At 37.5% G+C, this 20,199-nt stretch overlaps 1 protein-coding gene across 7 annotated transcripts; it reads right to left on the bottom strand.

Moving 5' to 3' along the window:
* Window positions 1–5,063: 5,063 nt before the first annotated feature.
* Window positions 5,064–19,862, bottom strand: LOC131785493 (neuropeptide FF receptor 1-like). Of its 7 annotated transcripts, XM_066159918.1 has the most exons (5): window positions 15,467–15,497; window positions 14,852–15,137; window positions 11,925–12,089; window positions 7,568–7,786; window positions 5,064–7,492 (listed from the first exon to the last, which is right to left on the bottom strand). In XM_066159918.1, the coding sequence occupies exon 5, from the start codon at window positions 7,206–7,208 to the stop codon at window positions 6,066–6,068; it is 1,143 nt and encodes a 380-aa protein (XP_066016015.1). In that variant the 5' UTR covers window positions 7,209–7,492; window positions 7,568–7,786; window positions 11,925–12,089; window positions 14,852–15,137; window positions 15,467–15,497; the 3' UTR covers window positions 5,064–6,065. The 7 variants fall into 7 exon arrangements, with proteins under 7 accessions (XP_066016015.1, XP_058958365.1, XP_058958364.1 ...); XM_059102382.2 differs by having other exon boundaries at window positions 5,064–7,786; XM_059102381.2 differs by lacking the exon at window positions 11,925–12,089 and having other exon boundaries at window positions 5,064–7,786.
* Between the last annotated feature and the right edge of the window lie 337 nt (window positions 19,863–20,199).

Below are 20,199 nucleotides of genomic sequence, written 5' to 3'. Positions count from 1 at the left end.
GATTGAGAGCGAGAAATAGGCGCAAGTTCTCTTGAGTAATCACACAGCGAAGTAAGGTAAAACCAAAGCCATTAATGATCACTTTTTATACTCTGTTTTTTATAATGACGATTTAAAAGGAGGTTTAAAGGTTTTCTGCTAGGAAACATATCATTGCATTTGATGATAGAAATATTCGATTCAACACAATACAAAAACTCATGATCGAAATTTCACTGAACAAGACCTGGACAGCGGTCGATCAAGTTATCGGAGATTCTTTTTTTGTTAAAGGTATAAAGTTAGTCAATCGCTTATTTATTTATTTATTTTTTGTTTATTTATTTATCCAGGAGCATCCAATTTAGCAGAGCTTGCTTAAATTGAGCCCTGATAAAATACAAAAACAAAGACATAAAAACATTAAAAATTAGACAAATAATTAAGTTATAAAAGCAACACGTACCGCAGGCGTTACTATTTAACATGGCGATTTAGCTTGATTTTTAATTCGCTGAATGTCTCTACTTGTCTAATGTTTCTCGGAAGGGTGTTGAAAGTCCGAGTGCCGTTTATTCTGAAGCTCCCTAGATACTTAGATACTTAGCAGTTTTTGCGAAGGAAGGGCGCAGCAAATCACGACTTCTGGTGTTATAGCCATGGAAAAAGTGCGCGTGCCTAAACTCTGAAAGTGAATAAGAAGGCGCTAATCCGTAAATAAATTTATGGACTAAAACGCATTTGAGACAATTTCTGCGTGCTTGTAGGCTGGGCCAGCCAAGTGTTGATTTTAACTCCTCAGCCCCGATTGACCGACCTTCAATAATACATGGGGCACGTCTATCTAGCTTATCTAGGTAGGCTTTGTTCCCAGCCCCACAACTGTCCCAGACAGGCGAACAGCAATCGAACAATGGCAAGACTATAGTACTGTAGAGCATTTGGCAAGTTGGCTTAGGAGAACCTTACGCGCTCGACGCAAAACACCTATTCGAGACGAGATCTTGTTACCAGTATATTCTATGTGGTCCTTCCAAGGTAGAGTGTTGTCTAGAAGGACCTCGAGATATTTGAACCTGTTAACCCTTTCTAAACGCGTGTTACTGATTTCTATAGCTAGACTGTCAGCCTATGCGGTCCTCTGATGGGTACCAATAAGCACAATCTTCGTTTTTTCAAGATTAAGTATCAGAAGGAAATTAACATAGAGCCAGCTTGGAACATTAGTTAGGCCACTCGTTAACTGAGCTTGAATTTCACGGACTGACTTGCTTGCAAAATGGATAAGGGTATCTTCAGCATATAGCTCGACACCGCAACCTTGAACCGCCAAAGGTAAGTCATTTATGTAGATGATAAACAGTAAAGGGACAAGCACGCTACCCTGGGGGGGGGGGTAGCGTTATTTGTTGTAATCGATTCTGTTACGCGTTAAACCACGTCTCGTCTCGACTAGTTTTAGTTAACTGCGAGCGGTCAACCTTGTCATCAACTTGTGAATTTGCAACCTGAGACAGTTTACCGTGAGACTAAACAATTATAACACTCAATAATATGAAGAAACCTCTATTTTCAGCCATGGTTTAGTTCTTATTATTCTGTCGCTTGAGTATCACCATCAAACTTTACCGGGAATCTTTGGCCGTCATATCGATGTACAGCGATAGTTATTCAAACACTGATTTCTGTAAAACTTGGTCGCAGTAAATGACGTGAAGATGAAGTACGGACTGTCATCTTCGTGTCATTTATTCTAATTGTACTGATCTTCTTACCTCTGATCAAGTGAATCGCATTGTGAGGTGATGTCTGAGAGATATCTTTGTTCTTAACCAGTCCTCTGTGCATCTATTGGTAACTTTTAACCATTTGTAGTATGAATGCACTGTTAGAGCCTTTATTTATTTCATTTTTTTCTAATCGACACAAAACCAATAGAAGGAATTTTGATCCGTATAGAATTGTACAATGATATTGTCTCCCCTAGTTATGTATTTGTACTCTCTCCTATTCCGATTTCCCATGACCTGCTTGATGCGTATTATCTAAGAAAATGAACCGGCGTCTGACATTTCTACTAAAACATATTTGAAATCGAGAAACTGGATATCTTTCTTGCAGTTAACATCTTGGCGTTCGTGGTGTTAGTAAAATGTTGCTGTTAGTGAAGAATTAGTAGCTATTCTACAAATAGCGGTAACTGTTCGAGGTATGGTGTAGAAACCTTTTTAACTACTTTGCTGATGCCGAGTACAAATGAAATGAAATCATCACCTCAGAGGGAGCGTAAATGAGTTTCATGTGGTAGTACATATTTATAGTCAGCAAAAGCATCTGTGATCCAGGTGATGTAACAAGTCTTTAAATGTCTCAGGAATTCATTGTGAAGCACAGGAAACTTAAACATAACTGCACGAACCTTCAGAGGTCTTGCTGAGGCATGTAAACAAAGTTTAGCTGGAAACAAGACCACCTTAATTCTTGCACGTAGCGGATCACAGTGGAAAGAAGCCGATTGTCGTTTCTGTTTTCATCAGAAACACAGCCATGAATGTGCCTTTGCTGGTGTAAAGCATTTTGCGCCTTAATTCTTGGTAAGAAGGAGTAAATTGTATTTTTTTCGTTGTTTTGTGGAATCAAGACAAAATGATAGGACCTTTTATTTTCTCTTGGTGGAATCCTGTAAAGTGATATTAATATAGAAGTATATCAAAAACCCACGCAGAAAAAAGAACATCAGTATCTATTATTGTAGATAAAATAACATAAAAGTATGTCAATAAAGCAACTTTAGAATCCAAACTGATTGTTCAATTCCCTGATGACTTGAACTATCTAAGGGAGAAAAATCGTTCCTATTAATAAAACTTGAGTCAGTTGGGTTTTTAAAGTATATTAAGCTGTAAGGCGGAGGAAAATTTCTAAACCACCATCGTTTTCTAACTACGCAGCAAGACTGTCGAGTTGGAGTTTCTGGTTCACATTGTTGTGACAAAAGAGGGGAGAAAAATTTGGCAAAGAACAGATTGGATGCACATGTCTCTAAAATGACATTTTTTCATAACATTGTCATAATATTGATCAGAATCTCGATAAGTTTGCCACATATGGTGAAAGAGTGCAAGGTTAACTATGATTGTATTTTTTCTTTCGATTAGGTCCGAACAAAACATTTGTCCACGAATTTGCCTTTCTCTTACAGATTCTTATCGTAGGTCATTATCACATAAACGTGGTCAGCTTAGTCAATACAGCGAAGGTCAAATCAAATGGTGCTCGATAATAATCCACTTAGATTTATCATTTGACTGTTCTATCGCCAACGTAGATGAAAAAGTTCATAGCGGAGATCTTTTAACGGACATTGTAAATCACCAACTGCTTACTCAACAGTTGTGAAAAAACGGTGTTTCGAAACAATTCAACAATAAGCGAAAACACTGACGGCCATGTGCAATTATTAGTAAAACTTTCATCAAAGGTTATGCAATTCTTACATAATTATCAATTAGTGGTTGAAGCATGACCTAGTTCTGAAACTGACGAAGAAGTCTTTTAAACATGATTGAGCTCTATCAATTTTTACGAAGTCGTAAAGAGCTTATGATAACCAGCTCTATTTACGTATAATCGCATCGAGTATCCAATCTAGTCTTTAATCAGATACGTAGTCATTGGTACTTCGAGCCTTTTATCTCCCTCGTGAGAACGCACTGAGCCTTTTTTTTAAGGCAGAACTTGCTCTGAGAAGAGGACAGGATAAAACATAACCTTGAATTTCATACTCCCTTATTTCCCTGGCAGCTGTTACAACTTAACGCTTTGTTACCACGAATGCCTGGTGGCAGGTGAATTTTTATCCAATCCTTGAGAGTCAAAACAGTTAAAATCTGCCCAGATGTTATCTATCGAGAAGCGAAAGGAGATTTAACACGACGTACTTGTTTATCATCACTCCTACGACACGACGTACTTGTTTATCATCACTTTGTTTTATAATTGCATCCTTGTGTTTTCAGTTCCTAAACTTCTAGACACCATGGACAAAAGGTAACTTTAGGATTCTACTCCAATTACTACCGGGAATATAAGTGTTTTCCCTCATAGAATTTGTAATGAACGTTGTAAAAACATTTTATATATCAATGAAATACCTGACAATTTTTAAAGTTTCCAATGTAAATTTGAATTAATTTAGTGCGTGTCGATATGTGTTCCACACGCTATCGATTAAGAGCAGCAACAAAACGAAACATCTTGTTCTCGAAGTTTCGCTCGTTAATTAGCCCAGTAATTAATCAATTTGTCTATAATATCGAATCGTCAATGACGGATCACGAAATACCGGAAATACAAACCTGTACAGTATGTAAGATATCAGCACTCGTCTTAACGGCGGTAGAGCTAAGTCGACCTGTGGGAAATGACAATTTTAAATGTCTCTTGGCGATCAAATGTAAATTGCCAGAAACCAAATGTCAACTGCAGCAGTCTTTCAAAACCTACAGGTCATCAAGAACGACAGGGACGGGAATAAAAGAAGCAAGCGGATGTCAGTTTGTTTTGTATTTAGAGGCATTTTTTTTTTATTTATAACAGTGTGTAAAGAGTAGGGATTTTTTTTAATTTTAAGTGTTGCATGATTTCAAAAGTGAGCAATTTCAATCTTCTTGCGGTGTTTTGGTAGCCAAACGATTCATGAAAAGGCTCCGAGCAGGACAATGCGGGTTTGCAATGGCTTGTACGAAGGTAAAACGTTCCCATGCCATAGCTCTTCGCCCCCAGATGAAAATACTTATAACCTCGAATTTATAGAAAATGTGATGACAATTTAAGCGCGAACCAGACGGATTGCATGAAAAAACCACAAACCACAAGTGGTTAGCTTACAATGCTGGAATAATCGTCAACCAATCTAAGTGGAGCATTAGAAAGTTAAAGAAACCTAACCTTTGGTTAATTCTTAAATCAGATTAAGCCATCATACCGATAAATTTAGATAAATGTATGCTCAATACTTTCTTTTTTATCAGTGGTGTCAACATAACGCAAATAATTCAATAAAACACTTTTACATACCGTGTATACAAGAAATTTATTACAAAATGTCGCGGCTAATCCGACTGTTTGCTCATGAGCAAACTCAGTTTTAAAATATAATTTTTCAATTAAGGTAAATGCCATTTTACACATTAAAATATAAAAATGCAGTGCCAGCGAGTTGTAAAGGAAAGTGCTCTTGTTTTCTGCATAAGGTGACCTTTGTTCTTCTCGCTGACCAGTATAGGTGTAGATAGGGTATCAAATTAAGACTAAATTACTCCTTCATGTTAAAAATATTAGTTCTCTCTAATTATAATCAAACACGTCTATTCCATGTTATTGGCAATAACTTGAGCATATATTACTCATAAAAAAGTTTCCAAGTTACTTACTTATAAGCTTTAGAGGTGTTCCACGGTAAAATGTTCAGAATTCTCTCCTTAGTTGGCAGACAAATATTGTCAAAGATTTGAAGAATAAACTATCATGAAACACGATGAAAAACAAATGAAAACAGTACAAGATGCGAATAATTTTACTCCTAAGTTATATAGCCTTTTCAAAGCATGGTGAAATAACAGAAAAAAAAATTAAAGACATCTAAGATACGCATGTAAAAACTTTTTTGATGAAATCGTGATTCCGTCACATGCAAATTTCTGTGTATTTTTAAACCTAAAAAACGTAGTTCTTCTAAAATAAAGAATTGAATCACTATTAAGATCAGCGCTGAGCAATAAAAGAAAGATAATTTAGCCTGAGGTATCTTCTTCCGTGTGAATGTTGCTGCGAGACAAAAGCATGCTTTTCTGTATTTGTAAGCTCATTTTACTTACTATTGCAATAATCGCAGTAAACTGTTCGAGAGGCCATCTATGCTAGAAGTCGTTATGAGCCAGTTTGTTACTAGAGCAAGTCTCTGTTCAGTGCTCCCCTGGTAAGCCTTTTCAAACAGGTTGACTTCAGAAATGCTCCCTCGAGCAGAAGGTTTTCCAGCCCCGCACTTGTAGTTTCATATTCTGATTGGATATGAAAGAAGCAGGTTACACTTCAGTGCTCTTCGTTTCGTGTTCAGGGCTTTCTCGTCCAAGAGGTGTCCTTTCAGCGTGATCCAAAGCTGAACCATTCTGGTTGGTAGGTGAGCTACAGTCCTGATAATGATACCCCGTAGTGCTCGCAGTTCCATTGGGTACACGATCTTTGAAACAAGGACACAGGCATATCAAGTATCTGATATAGCCTCTTCTGAAGCGCCTCGTGAGGGTCCCATAAACCAGAGGATTAAGGCAGCTATGAAATATTGAGAGGAGGACGTCGAATTTTACAAACACTTGACCGGCAATGCGCCTTTGGGTTTCCCCACCAAAGTCTAACATCATCCACCTGAGCTGAAGAGGTAACAAACAAATTGCAAACACTAACACGATCACAGCTACGGTTTTTAATACCTGGATATCTTCTTTGCATGCGAGACGCGACAGTGCATTGCCATCACGCCGATTATTATTGAGACTTTTCCCTGGTCCAAATCTCTCTGTGCTTGATTTCAGCAGATCCACTGCTATCCGTATATACGCTGCAGTGATGACGGCCAAAGGAAGAGAATACTGCAGCACGAACAAGCATGCTGTGTAAGCTTTTCTGAGCGCATCGGAATGCCAAGATTCGGGGCAATCAGCTGTTCCAGGTAATCCTCCCTCTATGGCCAGCACGAGAGGAAGAACAGCTATAAAGGACGCAACCCACACGCCAACCAACCAAGCCATGATCTTCCATTTTCGCATTTCGGGCTTAAACGGGTTTGTGATGACATAGCAGCGATGGATTGCCATGGATGTCAGTGTGAATATACTTACAAAAAACGTCATTGTAGCTATGGGAAAAACACTCTTGCAGAATGCCGTACTGTGGTGGAATTGTACCAGAATTTTCGCGGAGTAAACTGGTAGGAATCCAATCATCAAAAGGTCCGAGATGGCCAGATTGACAATGAAGAGATCGTTGACGGTTCGATGTTTTTTACTTCGAACCACCAGTAATACGAGGACATTCCCAAAAGAACCCAGCAGAAATGTGAGAACGTAAATAGAAAGCTGTGCTTTACCCTCAGGAGTGTCTAGAATAGATCGCTGATGAGTCTCTGTGTGGTTCGGTGATGACATTGTCATGTTATCTGTGTCTCCCATTTCTATTTTAAGATTTCTCCACGATGCTCTCAGGATGCGTCTTGAAGTTTTTAAGCAGTTCACGAAGTCACCGCGCTTTTTAATGTCTTGACAGGTAAAAAATCAGCTGCTGCAAATTTTTCTGGAATGTTTCAACGCTGACTTCACTAATCCGTTGATGTTTTGATAAATGCTCCCGGGAGGGATCTACGAATTTCTCTTATCCGTCATCGTTTCTGAAGTGAAAAATACCTCTCTGCCTGGTTGGGTTTCAAAAAGTCTTCATCACATTCCACGACTTAGATCTAGATGATAAGCATGGAACGTAACATTAGTTGATGTATAGCACTACGCTGACTCACTGGCAATGTAAGACATACTTTGCTGAGAAAGACCCAAAGTAATCGAATCATGCACCCAAGGCGAACCGCACAACTTAATATTCTTTAAGACGTGTTCCCCTTTAAATAAGATTCCAACTCAGTTGAAAAACACGCAGAGGCCAGTTTTCTCTGTAATGTTCCGCTGCACGTCAGAGGAAATGGGATGCGTGCTTCCTTTCAGAAGTTAAGTGCTTTTCCTGCCTTTGCCCTAACAAACTAAGATTTGAAATGATCATGCATTAGTCAATAGAGAATTTGCGTGAAATTTCTACGTGAGATTTACACCTCCCTCCAATCGTTTTCGAATTTTTGTCCAAATGAACTAACATGAAAACCAGACATGAAGCTGGAGGTTGGAAACAACACTGTAAAGTGGTTTTTGAGTATAGAGTTACACCTTTCCCGCTGCAAAGACCTCCAACCGTGATACAGAGGCGTGCATCTGTCGGAAAAATACATTTACAAATTGGGCCTCTTCAAACGGCAATTTCAAGACTAGATGCCAATATTCCTCGAAATGCAACGAAACTATAGCAGGAAAACGTAATTATGGACACAATGTGCACTACCTCAATTTTGCAGTTTTGTTTAGAAATGACGAGTTTCGAAAAACAAACTATTTGTGTTCACTTTCATTTCACCCCAAGGAATTTCAAACCTAGCCTTTGTCCAACCGGTGTTGTATGACTGTCAATTGAGTAGGGAATCAAAAGAAATTTATCCTTTTAATGGTATACAGGTACTTTACAAATTCACCGTTTATGCTCATCGCAATGAAAGCCAGTTCGTGGAAAAAAATATTTTCACACCGGCTTAGCAATGAGAAATCGGAGACTTTTTAGCAGCGTTCAATGCCCATTACTTCGTGTTTATAGTTAACAGTCGTTACAATCTAAGACAAACAACATCCAAAATAAGAGCTCCAGAATTTGGTATCGCAGCAAATAAATCCTCACAAATGGTAAACCAAAACAAGCCAAGCGATGTTAGTGTAAAATGGACAAGAAACATACCTGAAGGCACTGAATTTCAGAGAAGAGCGCGTCTAAGTCTATTCCTGACTGTTTATTGACACAATAGAACATGTACAGGTTCTATGCAAATTTCTCTTTGTGATTACTGGATAACAATCACGTTCACTTAAAGCTGATTATTCGGATTTTCTTGTACCAGCTGCTCCAACGGAGCTTCCGACAAAGGTTTGAAAAGCAGTTTTCACTAATGTCGTTCTTTTGTCATCAAATGCACTTCAAGACATTTTCTCTGACGTTTTGTCGGTATCGGTAGCAAACTGGCACAAAAATCCGCGCTTTATGGCTGGATGGACTTCACAATAGCATTTTTTCTGATCGATTGAGCGGCTCGGTTTAATCTCTGACTGTTTATTGTAATGGTCTATGTAAACAAAAAGCCCAAATCTGGACAAAGTGTTTTGAATGCTGGTAAAATAACAGACCCATCCGACGGAATAGCAACAGAAATCCCTTGGGTGATTGTAATGCCTCGGGATAAACAGGGTTAGGGAGGAGTACACAAAAGCTTCCAACAAAAGACGAGTATTGACTGCCAACTAATTGAAAGAAAATAACCGTTTCTAGAGTGGTCCAATCTAAATCTATGTTCACTGCTGTGACAGTTGACCCACGTTTGACAGGTATTTAGATGCCGCGAGTAGCAAAACATGTTCGAACCACTTTTTCTGTTCACTTTTACTAACGAGCTCCGCGCCAAATGTGGATTGTCGCGATTTCTGGCCAGTAAACAATATTTAAAAACGAGTGTCAAAATAAGTAGGAACGACTTTAACTAATTAGCTTTGCTGAAAATAGAATGGGATGTATAAATCTGGTTGATCGATAACTTTCTTTTCTGATGAGTTTCAATATTCTGTTCTGGATGAGCGTACTGAGTGAAATGACCACGTTGGTATCTTTTTCTAGCGTTCTATTGTAACAGCAGTACCCGAAAGAATCAGTTCTTATTGAAAATTCCCGCTGTAGCATCTTAGAGGAAGATCTTGGTAATTTTTTGCCCAAATGACCCTCAGGTGCGGATAGCGAACGTTTTGTACACTGTGCTGCACGACATTTGCTCCCGAAAATAAAAGTTGTCTTATATCAGACCAGAGAATTTCTTGAATTGAAAACAATAAATTACTACAAACAGGATTAAGTTGTTTATACCAGTAATGATGTTATGAAACTCACTTTTCGCCATTTTCTCTAATTGTCGGGATAGTTGATCACAAGTCGAAAAAATCTCTGTCGATAGAGTCGGTGTGCTGACTTTTTCATTCTGCTGTTCATTCGTCATTGTTCTTTCATTTACAAGAGACCTCACGACTTTTAAAGTTTTCATTGAATTGTAGTATTGTCTGAACCAAGCCATGAAAAAGCATTTATGAATGATGACGTCCATCCAGGTCTGCATTTCATATAATTTCTACAATACACTGAGATAGTTAATCGCTCTTCTTTGTGAAGGGAATTGTGAACAAGTCAATGCTGGACAACTCGATGAGAGAGTGTAGCCGGGTGGGTGGACACAAGCACGCAATGCTAACAATTGTCTAACAAGTTGCAGGCGTAGAATCGATAAAAAGCGTCAAATTTAAAACATCGAAGCCCGCCGGATGAAAGGAAATTGCATAGCATGCGTAGAATGTTTCGGGAAACCGCGTCGCTTGTTAGGGTACAACTTCAAAGAGCGCCCGCATATTCCTGAGTTCTTGAGTAAAACTAGGCTTAAATTCCTAACCTTTGACGAAATGTCTGCCCTCAAGCTTGCGGATAACGTGGAATTATTACAAGTCAAACGCAGGAAAGGTTAGACTATGAGATCGTCTTCAAGGCGGTTCAGCAGCTGTTTGTGGATTTTCTTATTTCCCTCAAATCGAGCAAAAATAATTTACTCAATACATGTAACTTGTGAGGTTCATCACCGCCAAACAATAAATCTAACCCCACCAGTGATCTTTTCAATTTTTGAACCTGTTTTAATAAAACGGTTAGGAAATCTATTAATTTACACCAAACAATTTATCCCCCGTTTGTCGAAAATAATAATCAATACATTACAGACCCACAAGAAACTTTGATTTCAAAACCGTGATGAAACTAATAGGCAAAACTTTCAATGAGACAACAAACAAAGGTGCAGCTCAAGACTTTCTAAAGAGACACAGGTTTAATATAATCAATAACAGCTATTTTTCAAGATGTGATCCCGCTAGAAAATATAGCGACTTTAGTATGAAACCATACTGATATTCTAAGCGGGTGATGATTTTTTTTCATTACAGGATTAAGTGGGGTCTTACGGATAATTACGTCTACTGAGACAAAATATAGATAAAACACTGGAAAGACATTAGTAAAAAAAAAAAAGGTAGATGCTCACAAGGAAAACTGAGAAAGTAGGAACTCTTACATTTTTAAAAATACAAATTTCGCAGCTTTTCATAGCGACAACCTCGAACGACTCGTAAAGTTAATTTTGAGCTACGCAACTAAATTTTCTTGGCTAACAGAAGACCCTCTATGATCAGTTCTAAACCATCATGTTGCTTGACAGCCTAGATACAAAATTTTTAGGCTACAAATCTCAAGTGGCCTTGTTGTGGGGGAAATAAAAATTCAAAATTTGCAAAGTACTTAAGGGCCAAGAATAGTCACTTGCTGAAAAAACATCTCGGACAGAATATGAAACAATCCCTGACTTTCTGTATTTTTAATATTGCACCTGACCCAGCGAAATAAATTTGAGCTGTTTGATATTAGTAACCGGCTTGTCAAGTTGAAATGTATATGAAATCGACGCGCTTATCCGGTCACATCCACTTTACTTCAGGTGATTGATATCATAGAAAACCGGAGAAAATTGATTTACCCAAAAAAATATCTGAGATTGACCTCGTTTTTCCCTCACCGCGAGATCAGAATCCTTCTTTGAAGTTACATTTTTCCAGGACGTCTCAATCCCTATTTGAAGGTTTAAAGTGTCCATAAATGCAAATCAGCGCGTTCGAACTTGAAAAGTGATAAGCGCTGTGTACACATTCGACACGAGTCGCTTTGCAAGATTTTTAATACATCATAGAGATCCTAAAGCGTACGCGCCTACTTTGTAGTAGATTGCAAGTTATTAAGATTATTCGAGAGTGATTTGCCGGCGGGAAAAATCTTTCTTTGACGAATTTATTCACTCATAAAAACGAACTGCAGGGCAAACTATAGAAAGACAACCATGATATGAGGATGGATCAAATTATCTCTTCTTCCTGATATTTTCCATTATTATTCCCTCCTTGCTGCCAAAAAATACTGTAATCAGACAAAATTAAAAATCAACTTACACAACTATCGTAGCCTTGAATAATGAAAGCTTGTGAACCTGATTGTTATTCCAAATCCTAGCAGCATATGCCAACTAATTGAAAGAAATTTGCGACGTTCGATTTATCTGATCCACTGTGGACAGCTTTGACGCACCGAGAAAATGGATCCTTTGAAAATTGAAACTGGTGTAGAAGGTGATTTATAATGTCAGACTCAGGCCATACAAACATAGTTATATTTTTGGCGCAAAAGGTTCATATTTTCAATTTAATTAATGGATAGATCACTCAGGAAATAGTGAATAAATACTGTCTATTTGCATTTGATTGGTGGCGACTTCTGGGCAGATGGAAAAAAATTATTGCAATTGAGAAACAGTTGCAAGTTTGTCAAATTTGTGTTCTGCCAAAGTGATTTCCTTATCCCAGGGAAGCTTTCCTGTTTTTCACAACAAATATCTTTTTTTTCCGGAGTGTCTTGATCAATGATGATTTCCACCTAATTGGTAATGTCAGCTGAAAAGGACGGTCAGCAGAACTACGGGCACTAAATATTCACTCAGTAATCTGATCGAACACGTTACTTGGCAACATCTAGGCTACTAAGCAACCCCAAAATGTTCACACGACATTTCTCTCTCTGATTGGACAAATCATCTGTGAATCCGCGAAACCCTGTAGGAAGTTTTCAAAAATGGTTCCTTATTTTTCAACGTGAAAGTCGAATCTAACTGTGTTGTTCTTGGTGATAGGCATTACTAAATAATTAAAAAATATTCATGTTCACTTCGAAGAAGGTGCTTAAATGTTCGTAAAGTTAAAATAACGAATTTACCTCATAAGCTGGGCTGAAGATTTGAGAAGAAAAACCTTTTCTTCATGTACTACTTGCAGATCTAAACGAAAACTTGCCTGGAGGTTACATCAGTTCCAAAGTTGCCTTTGAAGGTCTTTGTATTAGTGAAGAGTTCTTTGCATTCATGCTGTGATCAAGGAAATGAATAACCTCTAGCCTCTTAAAGCCAAAGCTTGCACCACACGAGATGAAGCTGTTGCGCGCCGTAAAGATTCAAATTGATCAAGCATTCATAGATGTCATTTCTATAGGAAAAATATATCATTCAAGTGACTTATCAAGACTGATAAGTCCCGCCGAAAATATTGGGTGCTAGAAATCATAATGGTTGTTTCAAAGTGCACTGTCATCAGATTCAATGTGGTTATTGTGATTCCAATCTATATGTTGCCAAACGATTTCATACGGGTGCAGTTGTCTCGGAAGCAACATTGTGCTTGTGAAAATACATGAACAAAAATAATCTCATAATTCGATGAACAGTTAAAAAAAAAGGGAAAGTGGGAAACTTATGCATTGTTTAGAAAAAGCGACAACTTGATTTCTGTTGTAATTTCAATGGGCCTTCCACAAAATTTCGCATGTGCGATTCGAAGTCTGTCTCAGAATGTAGTTCGAAATAAACTCCAAGTGGATTTAGCCCGAGTATCAATTTGCAAAGGGACGCGACGAGAATCTATAGAAACACTAGAAACTAATTTTGAATACCATAGAATTTGGAATTTTAAGTTGTATTTCAGTTGGTATTAAAGTCATTTTGGTTTCAAAGTTTGTTTTAAAGACATCAGTTTAAAGTATTTAACCCATAGCTGGCTGAGACGGTAGTTTACCACGCTGGTGCATTATGTTTAGGTCTCGGAGAGATTATTGCTTTCTATTTTCGTTTATATTCCTGGATGGAGATAGGTATAGTGAGAGTTTAATGCAACGACAAAGAACCCAACACACAGAACAGACATGGACTCGAACCCAATTCTTTCGATGCGAAGTCCAAAAAGCAATATTAAACCCTAAGTCTTCCGCTTGTCTCCTTTGAGTCTAGCCGACTTTATAGTAGGTGACTGAGTGTCAAATCTTGTTAATGAGTGAGAAACATCCAAAAGAATAGAGGGAGGTGATTTTAAGCAACTGTTACGATGAAACAAATCACAGATATTGTCTTTTAGAGGAACGTTTTTGCTTGTTTGATAAATTTTAATTATTTGAAGGGTTTCATTGAATCCTAGATTGTTAGAATTTGCTTTTCTCAAACACTTATAGCGAATTTTATGAATTTTTCATACCAGTTTAAATTGTGTGGGTTCCTTTCCAACTTATTGAATACAAAGACGAAATTTTTTAATTTCTGAGAACCCTCGATATTCGCTTGAAGTGGTAACAAATTGTACCTAAGTTTTGGACTACGCACGAGACGCGATTTCTAAAAACTCCAAATGCATTGACTGATTTTATGAATTGTGGCGCCATGATTCTCGCATACGTGATCATAATCCAGATGAAAAGTCGCTCTTGAACAGCAGCAGAGATCGATTGCAATTATAAGCTGCTGTTTTACGTCCAGTGCTCTTGAAAATAACATCGTGAATATATCAGTTAATTAAAACTTTTCGCAGAACAAGAAAGAAGCAGGAGTTTTTTGCATCAGCTGACGAGGCATATTTTTTCTGTTTTCCCGCGGGGCACGAGGCCACAATTCATTATTTATAACTGTATGCAAATGCAAAATATCATTGATGTAGATGGTTTGTTGTAGAGACACCAAAATCCGGCAGTTAATTTGCGTTTGAAATGGTTTATCGTACAACTGGCCTTCTAATTCTGAATTGGTTTGATAAAACACCGCGGACCATGATTGAATGAAAAGTTCGAATTTAGTAACAAAATAAAGTGCCGGCTACCAGATGAAATAAGCACGAGTTTATGCTCCAGAAAACTTGAGTTGTTTTTATTCCACGAATTTAAGAAAAACGAAGAATGTCGATAATACCCTTACTGTGCACTCCCCTTTAAAATATCAAAAAAACACGAGAGAAAAGATTAAAGAGAGTTATTTCAAGAGATCGAAAATAATACTTACTTTAAGTCTTACCTGTGTAACACCTTGAAATAATGTAGATTCTCATCGACTATTGTCACACAGAATAATATGTTGAGTTTCTCCACAATTTCTCAAGAGAAATGAGCGATTCCGAGTATACTAGACAACTGAATTAGGTGTCAAAATTATTAGAGTTTACTGACAAAACTTAAGTCTCACATATTGACAGAAGACTGACGCCAAAATATCTTCGTCAGCGACACCCGCAGAGCATTGAAGTGTACCGCAAAACCATGCAAATCAGCAGGAAGTGTAACGAAAGCTGGTGTCACCTTTTCTGAAAAGGAACGCAGCAGAACTTGACTTCCATAAGTTATAACCCCGCATTTTATTGAATGGCACGGTTTGTACAGGCCAAATTGAGAAGACGACAGGACCAGTGGCTGTAAAAAATAACTCTTCTCTCGCGAAGAGGAATTAATAGCGTCAAGGAAACGCTGTGCAGATAAATCATGCGACAAAACAACAAATTGGTTCTTAAAAATAGCAAAGATAATGATGTTCATTAATTTCCCGACGTGTGGGTAACCACGCTTAACACGAAAGCGTCTGCACAACGTGGAAAAAATAATTCTTTTCGCAGACGAAAAATATTATTGATATTACCTTTCTTTAGCGCGCCTTACAGTTCATTAGCTTCTTTCATATAAGTTTAATAGCAGGTGCGCACTGCTCTTACAGAAATTCATTTGATGATGTCCGTGACAAAAGTAAATTAAATTTCAAAACTAAGATGTACAATACAAATAATTTTCAATTACTGCAAGGTTTAGCTCCATTTCATTAATGGCTGTTGTGACGGAAAAAGTGATATGTTGACTCCGAGAAGTAAGAGCCGTCGCTCAAGTAACAAACGCCCAAAACGCCTATGACTTTAGTGACAATCATTGATTTCATTGGCATAGCCTACAGTAATAATATCATTGAATAATGGCAACACATTTTCAGAAAGAAAACTTTGGGATATGAAGAGATGACTAGCAGATTTTTAAAGAAAACTTGCCACTTGACATTTTAAGATTGAGGCGTGAAACCGATTAAAATATATCGTACAGATATTTTGATAACTTATGGCTAATAAATGAAAAGGGAAACTAACTTAGATCTCAGTTTTCCTCATTACATGTCTCTGCAAAGCTTAGAAGGATATCAGTCGAGCTATTTAAGAGTGTTCTCAAATCAGAAAAATCTAACCTTCCCCTTAGCCAGTTAGCTTTCAATCTCGGTAAGCTTACCTCTTAACTCAAAACGATAATATCTCCAGGATTAAGAAATCTCTACCGAGCTTTTTAATTATCCTACGCAAAACAGCTTTTATCATATATGTCCAAATTATGTATTCAATGATTCATTCGATAAAATACCAATTTTGTGGCTTAAACGAAAAAGATGATTAACGCCTCCGCGGCTGATAGAACATTTTTAACTTGCCCGTTTTTCAAACTTATACTTATACTTATACTAGAGTCTAATACCTCTGTAGGGTCTTTTGTACTCTTTTCTCAGTCATGGAAACAAGCTAAGAAATATCCTGAGCAGTAAAAGTCAATGAGGGCGCCAGTGGGAGCTCCCCCCCCCCCCCCCCCGCCCCCCTTCGCCATGCCACTCATCAAGACAAAGCTGAAGGTAGGGGCTATGGGCAGGCGGGTGGAGGGAGTGGGAGCTGTCAACAAGAATGATTTCTTGCAATTTCCTTTTTCCAATGCTTTTAAATAAAAATGAAGAGAGGTGCAAAAGATGAAAAACTGCTAGAAAAACTTACCACAGATCAAGCAAATTCGGCCTCATTGATGGCGAGGAAATTTTTCCGATTTTTTCGGTTATCGTGTGTCGAGCTCAAATTATCTTAACAAAAACAAGGTAAAGGATTTTCAATTGAATGAGCGTCATACAAAATTATTTTTGTGTCTGTTTCTCTCTATTGAACAGATATTGTGTAGCCTCCATCAGCTTAAATAAAGAGTTTTATCGAGCGTGTTAAATCTCTTGAAGACTTCCCCCCAACTTACGTGTTAGTTTACTTTTATCACGATGATATGTTTCGTACCGTGACCAAAAATCCTCATGGTGTGCGTCAATGCGTTATTCAGTCGCATTTATTTCCGTCTCAAACAAGTTAATGGTAGGTTATCTCAGAGAATGACATCCTGACTAAAAGGCTGCTTCAGAGAAACAATATCAAAGTTGGCACATCCTAAAAGAAATTATTTTTGAGCTCGTCTATTGTCAAGTTTATGTCTATCTGCATCCTCGCGTATCTCTGGTCTCGTTTAGAATTTTTCTAACCTTCCTCACGTTCTTTAATTTTTTAACATAACAAACTGTTAAAATTTCTCTTAATTTAAAGCGGTTTTGCGGCCACACAACAGCGACTCAATAAAGGTATAATTGTTTGGATTTTGAGCATTGTTGTCGGAAAGGAAAATGTTGGAAATAATGGTATCGTAACAAATTTAAGAAGTTCAGCATGAGTTTGTTTGATGAAAGGATACAGAGATACCAAGGAAAACACAATTGCTGACTGCAATGGACTAGAGAAAATAAACAAAATTCTATAAAGGGGTCGGGTAATGGTGTTTTGTCTTCACTGTATCAAAGTCAAACAGAAATAAATGCCTGCTGATTGAGTTGAAAGCACGGAAACAAATTAACAAACTGGGGAGTTAGAGACTCTTAGTTTGAGACGTAAGAAGGGAAGGAAATGGACCTATTTCGTTTCAAAACACGTACTGTCATTCGGTTATTGTGAGTAAATTTTATGAATGACCCTCTGCAGAAAAACCAACTTAGCAATGTTTTTTACAAGTTTCAATCTTTGGCTTTGCTTTACAGCTGTCTGTTAATGCATCAGTTCGTTATGTGAAGTTGTTTACCTTAAAGTGCGTGTATAAAATTCGACTAAAATTAAAATTATTGACGCTCAATTAAATTTCTTAAATTAAATTTCAATTAAATTTCTTTTTCAGTAATGTCTAATAATTAAGAAACTGTGGTGTATATTAACATAGAAACGCTCCTACGTTATACTCGCCCGCTTGAAAAATATTGGGCGACAATGGCAACGAATAGGCACAATTCGTGTATCTGCGCCGACCTCAATCTAACGCCGTAAATAGCCAGTGAGACTACTATTAATTTAGACCCTGTTCACGTAATAAGACATAATTTTTATAATAGCTTTTTCACTTTGAAACGCAACAAAAGCTTCCCTCGACATCTGAGAGTGGACAAAATGTTTCCGTTCTCACTAAAACGATCAAATTGGCTTTAATACATCCTTAGGCATGCGTAGAATATAGAATGGATTATCCCGCCGAAAATGTGTGGATCTCTGATGTTCCAGTTTTCGTAAAGATCATCGGTGCGGCGTAGAAGGGGCGTTAGTCTCACGAACTCGTTTAAATGTAAATCTGATCGAGACAGAAAATGGTCAAAATGTAATTGCTTTTTCTTCATAACACGTCATGTTAAGGCACCCGGCTCATGCGCTCACGCATACTAGCCAAAGAAGACTCCCACTCAATTGCGGTGCAATTAATACTTCCAAAAATCATTTGCAAAAGCTGATTCTTCACTGCTGTGAATTTGCATGAGGTGTAAGTTTACATGTGCGTTGAATATTCAGTGAGGTGAGGTGAGGTACTAATGATCTCGCGAAAGTAACACTTATGCCAGCTCTTTCGTAGATTCTGCTCTGAATCAAGTTAAGCGTTGGAAAGTTTTAAGCGAACGATAAATCTGAGCTCCTCTCGTTTCACAACCTGTATTGCGCGAACAGTTATAAGAGCTTTTCACTGATTGTCGATCTATTTTAGTTCGGGAAATGTTATTTAACGAAATAGAGCTAAATTATGAGATGAGGCTCCGTCAGAACAGAACAGACAGACAAAATAAAGGCTATAAAAACGGTTGAATAACTCAATAATCATACCTACGACGTCGACGCGGTAAAAGACCGCGTAGATAGACTTAGCGTCATTGGGAATTTTAATGGAGTTCCACTTTCTACAAGTCTTACAGTCTTCGCGTAGAATGAACTAGAATACTCTTGATAGGAAGGATTCGAACATCTCCGAAATACGTTGATTGAACATCGTGCACGTTCGAAAAACTTCCAAAGAGCAACGATTTTATAAATAGTTATTAGTTTAAAGTACATGTAAAAGCTAAAATCAGCATCTCCCTTAATAAGAAAATTCACAGTGGAAAATTACTGGCAACAGCAGTAAAAGAGATATATATTCACAAATATCAAAGCGTCCCATGACCTGATGTAAATATCGCCTGGAATTAATAGAAAAAACTCATAACTCGATTCGAACTTTCAGTCGAGGTATTTGTTGTGCGAGTCAATTTAAAGCTGAAGGTTTCAATATGTTCATTCAATCGCTCGTGAAACGTACATTTAGGACAGTATGGCTGTTATCGAATATAAAATGCCACCTTGAGGACGGCGAGTCCCATTGCGATCAGTGATTATAAAAACAAATTTCACCGTTTTTCTCAAGTTATGTAGTTTTTCTTTTTTTTTTAACCTGCATTCAATACATTGAAACAATATAAAAGTTAAATTACCTGAATTAAAACTGTTCTAGCCTACGTGAGCTACGCACTGCCATCAGGCACTTACATCAAATATTAATTTATAGGGAAGTAGGTCGAATCACGTTTCTAGGTGATGTCTATATCAGCTCTATTTTAAACACTTTTGACGAATCAAACTGTTCTCACCTGTACTCAATACATTGTAACAATATACCCGTTAAATTACCTAAATTAAAACTGTTTTCTATCAAAAGCCTACGTGGGCTGCGCACTGCAATCTGCAGCGCTTGCATCAAAATATGAATTTATAGGGAAGTAGTCGAATTACGTCTTGGTGATGTCTATATTAGCTCTATTTTAAACATTTTGACGCATCAAACTGTTCTCTCCTGCATCAATACATTGAACAATATACAAGTTAAATTACCTGAATTAAAACTGTTCGCTATCGAAAGCCACCTGAGCTGCACACTGCCACCTGTAGCGCTTACATCAAAATATTAAATTATAAGGAGATAGTCGAATTACGTCTCGATGATGTCGATATTAGCTTTATTTTAAACATTGACGAATCAGGCGTGACAGGTTTTACAATTAGAAATTAAGTTTTTCCCGAAACAAAACAGAATTAATTTTCAAAATTACCATCTTAAAGTGATCAGCGTTTTTTTTATATTTCTATTATAAGGTTTATTGATAGATATTCTGCATGAAACATTAAATAGATTTATCTGTCAATTTTTAAACTTAACTAAGTGTAGGTTGTAATCGAAATATGGCCGCAAAAGAAACAT

Source organism: Pocillopora verrucosa, chromosome 1, assembly GCF_036669915.1.
Source record: "Pocillopora verrucosa isolate sample1 chromosome 1, ASM3666991v2, whole genome shotgun sequence".
NCBI classification, from domain to species: Eukaryota; Metazoa; Cnidaria; class Anthozoa; order Scleractinia; family Pocilloporidae; genus Pocillopora; species Pocillopora verrucosa.
The sequence above is the reverse complement of the archived record's forward strand: the minus strand, read 5'-3'. Positions and strand labels throughout refer to the sequence as shown.

What these genes read in the sequence shown, in the direction of transcription:
- LOC131785493 (XM_066159911.1), bottom strand. Translation starts at nt 7,208, where the DNA reads ATGGGAGACACAGATAACATGACAATGTCATCACCGAACCACACAGAG.